Raw genomic sequence first — 5,878 nt, 5'->3', positions numbered from 1 at the left:
ATTAATAACGCTAAAAATATGTTTCTCTGGCTAAGTTCGTCTGCAATAATATGTATTTAGGCCCGTAGTGTTAAATTTTCGCTGATCGCTAGAAAAGAGTTTAAATCTTTATTATTGGTAGATGTATGAGCAAAATCGAGGAAGGTATTGTGCTGTTATAGGCTGTACAAGTACGGATTTAGATTTGAAAATTTGGAAAGCCTCTGAGTGTGATATACATCACGATAGCCAAGGTTTAGCGTTAGTGAAAAGTTGTTGTGCCTGCCTTGTGCCATACGGATTTCATGTGTTTCGTCGAGTTGAAACAGAAAAACGTAAATGGATTCGAGCACTACAAAGAAAGGATTATAATCCAGGGAAAAGAGCTGTAGTAAGTAGGATTACTCTCAAGATTTGGGTAGGAGATTTCATATTTCAGGATCACTAGCAGGAAGAATTTTTAAATTTTGGTTAAATATAATGCACGAGCATCTTGGCGAAACAGTGTGTTGGCTATCCAGGGAGACAATCAGAAGTACTCTCCCAACTGCTTTCAAAACAAACTACCCATGAACTACGTGTTTAATAGATTGTACTGAAGTTTTTGGTCAGAGACCTCGGAAACTGAGAGCTCGAGCTTTGACATATAGTAATTACAAGAGTCACAATACGCTAAAATTTTGTACTATCATCGCACCTTCAGGATACATAATGCATGTGTCACGATGCTATGGAGGTCGAGCAAGTGATAACTTTATCGCAAGGGATTCTGGTCTGTTTAGTTTACTTCGCCCTGGTGATGAGGTAAATAGACTCTTTAACTTTTGGTAAACTTAATCAAATTATTCCTAACTGTAACAAAGGTAATGGCTGATCGTGGTTTCACAATATCGGATGACTTAGATTTCATAAAAGTGAAGTTGAATATCCCAGCATTTACACATAAAAAACAACATTTAGAAGAAGGGGAAGTAACTCGTACAAGAAGAATTGCGACAGTAAGAATTGTAGTGGAAAGAGTTATCGGGAAACTCAAATGTTACAATATTTTGAAGTCAATTCTACCATTGCATTTCTACAAGAAGGCAGATAAAATTATAAACGTTTGTGCAGCATTGTGTAATTTACAACCATCCATCAGCAAAAAACACTCAACTGAAGTAACTCAAGATACTAATCCCAGTAATCCGCAATAAAACCTTATTTTTTTTAAATTAAAGTTAAAACAGTCCATAGTAAAACCCTAATTTAAATTATTAAACCCCGATGAAAACATTTTTCCAAAAAGAATACAACATGTTAGAAATATTTCTGTTAAATAAATTAATCAGTTTTTATAAGTAACATTTATTGCACGTAATGTTTCATAATCACCCTTGCTTGACTCCGTATAAATCTTCATAAACATTTCTAGCAACAGGTTCTAACGCATGCCTTGTTGCTTTGTTACCTTGGAATTTTGAAAACACGTGATTTTTTAAGAAATTTTCTGGTGACGTTGTATTGCGCTTTGGTATATTTTTTGCTGTGGAGGCGGAGATATGCACTACACGACAGTCTTTCAAGAGAAAACTGTCACTCTGAGTCACTGTTGCTTTTTCCAACGTCTTAATTTTCTCTTTATCCAATTCAACGAATGTTTTAAAGAATTGTTGGCAAGATGCACATCCTATTAAACTAGAATTAAGATGTTTATCACATTTGACATCATGGTTTCCATGTACAACATCTTGACTTGGTGTATTTAGTAAACAGGTATTTTCGCTAAGTCCTGTTTTTCTTGGGATGGGTGGTGGAGATGGCGGTGTCAAAATACTTAGTTTCCTTTGCGGGTGCAGCAGAGGCTTTTAAGTGATTATTATCTTTAAAAAACGCAATTTCCGTAAACGTCTCTGGCTCAAGTTTCCTTTTGGTAGTATTATTCCATTTATTTTCGAGACTAGTACATGATGGCCCCTTAAACTCTTCGGTTTTCCAAAACTCAATTTTAAATAACAGAGCTCCAACATGGTGGTCCTTCTCCGATAGTGTCTGGGATCGAGCCACTTCTCCTCGGCAAGCAACTAAAGCATCATTTAATTTTGCGGTATAAATAGTTCCAACCCATCCACTTTCAAAATAGTTTCCTGCTTCCAAACATTTCCTTGCATTTGCAGGTTGATTATCACAGGCAATAGAATTGAGGAGGTAGCTCTTAATTTTCTGTTTTGTGATGTTAGGCCAATTCTTTGTGTTGTCTTCCCATTTACCTTCAGTTAAAAGCAATGGATTTTGAAAAGTGAATCTGCCTTTAAAAATAGAAACGTTAAGCCTTTGTACCTACAGTTGGTCTAAAAAATGGAAAATTAACAGTTCTGGCATGATTTGACGGGAAAATTTACTTACCACAAGTTAATACAGTATTTTCCATTGCTATGTTCAGAGTATCTCGTATATGCGCTTAAACATTGTTGAGAAAAAAATTAAAATGTTAAATATTTTGAGCAAAATTTGATGCTCTATGGATGGAAACCATTGAAAATCAAAATTCGTCTGCTAGTCGACCGACAGGCAATGCCGCAAAAAGAAAAAGTATGACGTCACTACAAAAAAGGCAATAACCTCGTAAATCCCGTATATGTGGCGCTGTTCTAACCATCGTCCCATCTTCGTTTTTAGGCAAAAATACATTTGCGTGGAAAATTCTATTTCTTAAAATCGTATAAATAGTATCGACTTAAAAATGGGCGCTACGATTAAAAAGACTAAAACGAGGAAGTTACATTATTTTTTTTCCAGAGCGCGCGTGGGCTTTGTATATATAGGCGGCGTTGCTTGGAGGATCGAAGGCAGTGAGGTACTTGATAGTACCCGTGCGGCTTAACCTGGGTTAAATTAGGTTACATTGTAGTAAAAGTGCCTTTAAGTTGATTAAATTCAATTGAAGTAAAAGTATGAAGTTCCGAGAGAAGTGCGGACTTCTCTGAGGAGCCTTAATGCGCTCTCGGAACGTAAATACGGATTTCTTAGTAGTCACTGACTAGTGGGGGAGAAATTGGGGGTATAAAAACAAGATGGTAAGGTAATGCATATATTTGCAACCTTAACTATACATAAATGTTTCTATAATAAGAAGTTTCGCCGTTCCCCAGTTATGCCGAACCATTTTAAAATCAAGAAACAAAATTTTCTATTTAAGGGTTCATTTATTTATTTTATTCAAAAACTGATATATACTTTTTAAAATCCAAAAACTTATACATTTTTTAAAATCCAAAACTAATATTTTTTGGTTTTTTAATCCAAAAATTGATATTTTTTCTTCTTAATATAAAAATTAATTTGTTTTTCTTAATATAAAAAGTAAAATTCTTTTAATGCAAAAGCTACTAGGCCTGCTTTTTTTATTCAAAACAAATTTTGAAATAGCTCATTTTCTAAAAAATCGGCCCCTTTTTGAGCCTCTTCCCTCTTCCTGTGGGCCGGGTGGTTCATCCACCTCGGTCATCATGTGGGCTCCCTGTGGACAGAAATATTTTAACATTATCTCTTGAGGTGTGTCCCTTTCACGTTAGGTATTACACATTGACCGTAGTTATATCTTACACCCCGTAATTAGACGCCTTTACCTTGTTAACTACAGTGACAAGATATTTACCGTAAAACCATGAACCGCACTAAGCCTTTCCAGAGCTTGAGTGGTCACTCTTGCCGTGTGGATCGGAGCTCGGTCGTGCATAAAGATGAAGTTCCCGTCGTGGAACCTTTCCAATATGCTAGGAAAACAATCGTTCTCCAGGAGTTGGACATATCGTTGGGCATTGTTCCGTCCTTCGATATGAACCAAACACCCGGAATTCGTTGCCGATAGCCAGCCCCAAACGTTGATTGAGAAACGGCCGCTGCGTTGGACCTCGGCGATGTAAGGCTCATTGTAGCGCGTGCAGGCAGGTCTCGTCACCCATATTTTTATAACATTAAAGAAATATTTGAATACTCAAGTTCACTGATAATTATATTAATAGACTATGTTGATCTTATTCTGTCATTCATCTCATTGCTTCCTCTCAATAAATGAAATTACCTGCCCATTATGTCCGACGACGAAACTTTTCTCGTCCGAGAAAACTACTCTTTCCCACTGCTCTAGTGTCCAATTTAAATGTAAACGAGAAAATTCCAGCCTCCCTCGTCGGTTCATGGCGCTCAACTTTTCTTTAGGACACGCGTTCCTTCCATGAAGGCCTTGACTTGCCAAGGCTCTTCGTACGGTCCTCACACTTGTCTGCAGCTCAAGTTCCGTTCTAACAAGCCGCGCTGTTAGAAATGGCTGTGCCCTGCTTGTCCTACCAATTAGTCGAACTTCTCTATTGGTTAAAGCCCTTGGTCGTCCTCCTCTTTGCCTATGTGCTCCACCGTTAAACTCGTTATTTCTGTCACGGTCAATCCAAGTAGCCACTGTCGTAGGTGAAACATTTAACTGCCGAGCGATTTCGCGATTACAAAAACCTTGATCATGAAGTTCAACAATTTGACGACGAATTAATACTCTATCAGCCATTTTTCTTGTTCGGAGAATATGACAAGTTGGGAAAACCAAAATATACCTCTCCGAGTCAAGGCGACGGTCTCCAAAGGCCATACCTCTCCTATGGGAAATGAAAACATATAAACTAGTGGTTGTAATAGAACGTTATCAGGTATATTAGAGAGTTCAATCTGTCTGAAACTTTGACATTCATCTCGAGACTATGCTTAAAACATAAACAATTGTTCTACGCTTTCAAAAAAATATAAAGATGCACAGTGTAAATAATTTTTTATTCATCCACAAATATTATCCAAAAATATCCATCTTTTCATTTTCATTTCATTACTGGAGTCGAAAGTGATTTCCTCATTGTTACTTTCTAAAGGGGTAACTTCATCGTTTTGTGACGCTTCGTCGCCATTTTCTGATCTAACATCTTCATTTGCTTTCGTGAAGGCTGGAATTGGGGGTGGTCCTGATTGGGAATGTCCTTCCTGACTTTGAGACTAGAAAAATAATGAAGTCAAGAGCTTTTATTAGTTAAAACAGATCCCAAACAAAATAAAATACCTGTTCAGAGGAGTACTGTTTTTCAATCGCATTTAAATGTGAATGGTCAACGTGAAAGTCTTGATCATTTTCGAACGTGTTTTCAGTTGTGATCTTTGCAACCGCACCCCTCAACTGTGATTATTTTGAGGTTTTGAAACTGATGATGACACAACACGACAATAAGGCGTTCTGGCAATTCTAAGTCTATTATTAGAATTGTCACGAGTAAAGTCTCCAGCAAAGTGACCCCAGCTCCCACAATTAAAACATTGAACTCTTTTGGAGTATGTTGAGGAAGATAAACCTTGGGTTTCATTCTGTTCACAGTACTTTTCTTTGAAGAGTTTCGTTAGTTGTATTTCGCTTAGTGCTAAGGATTTAGTCAGTACAAATCTATTTGTTTTAAATTCAATTTTTGTCCCAAAACCGCAAAGGGTGATTGATCCTAACGTAACTAAAGCTTCATCAGTTGAAACTAACATTTTGTGTCCGCACAACACCTTCGTTTCCAACTCCAGGTCCACTGAAGTAATGCCTATACAATGGCTCACATCTTCCACCCTTTTGATCTTGTCAGTCAATCGTTGAAACGACAGTTCATTCATCTCACTCCAAACTTTTAAAGGTAATCTTGACAAATACCTGTCTGCCCGAATAAGGCAATCGCAAACAACTTTCCTTTGGCCTACTTGTATTTTCAATAAATAAGGCGGTGTTTCGGTTCTATAAGAAATAAACATAAGATGAAACGCAACATTTATTGAAGAGACAGAATTCACAGAAAACGAGCGAAATAAAAATAAATGATTATTAAATTAAATTGGTTATATAAACCAT

The 5,878-nt window shown here is 37.0% G+C and overlaps 1 protein-coding gene across 1 annotated transcript; it reads left to right on the top strand.

Moving 5' to 3' along the window:
* The first annotated feature begins 618 nt into the window (after nt 1-618).
* LOC149650544 (uncharacterized) lies at nt 619-1,341 on the top strand. The gene is made up of 2 exons (XM_089849154.1): nt 619-783; nt 843-1,341. The coding sequence occupies exons 1-2, from the start codon at nt 691-693 to the stop codon at nt 1,173-1,175; spliced, it is 426 nt and encodes a 141-aa protein (XP_089705280.1). The 5' UTR covers nt 619-690; the 3' UTR covers nt 1,176-1,341.
* The last annotated feature ends 4,537 nt before the right edge of the window (nt 1,342-5,878 follow it).

This window comes from Phalangium opilio, unplaced genomic scaffold (genome assembly GCF_054372755.1).
Source record: "Phalangium opilio isolate 3A_F unplaced genomic scaffold, DU_Popi_V2 ptg000086l_1, whole genome shotgun sequence".
Taxonomy (NCBI): domain Eukaryota; kingdom Metazoa; phylum Arthropoda; class Arachnida; order Opiliones; family Phalangiidae; genus Phalangium; species Phalangium opilio.
The sequence above is the reverse complement of the archived record's forward strand: the minus strand, read 5'-3'. Positions and strand labels throughout refer to the sequence as shown.

Coding starts and splice junctions, on each gene's coding strand:
- LOC149650544 (XM_089849154.1), top strand. CDS start 691: ATGCATGTGTCACGATGCTATGGAGGTCGAGCAAGTGATAACTTTATC. Junction 784..842: donor TACTTCGCCCTGGTGATGAG/GTAAATAGACTC, acceptor ACTGTAACAAAG/GTAATGGCTGATCGTGGTTT.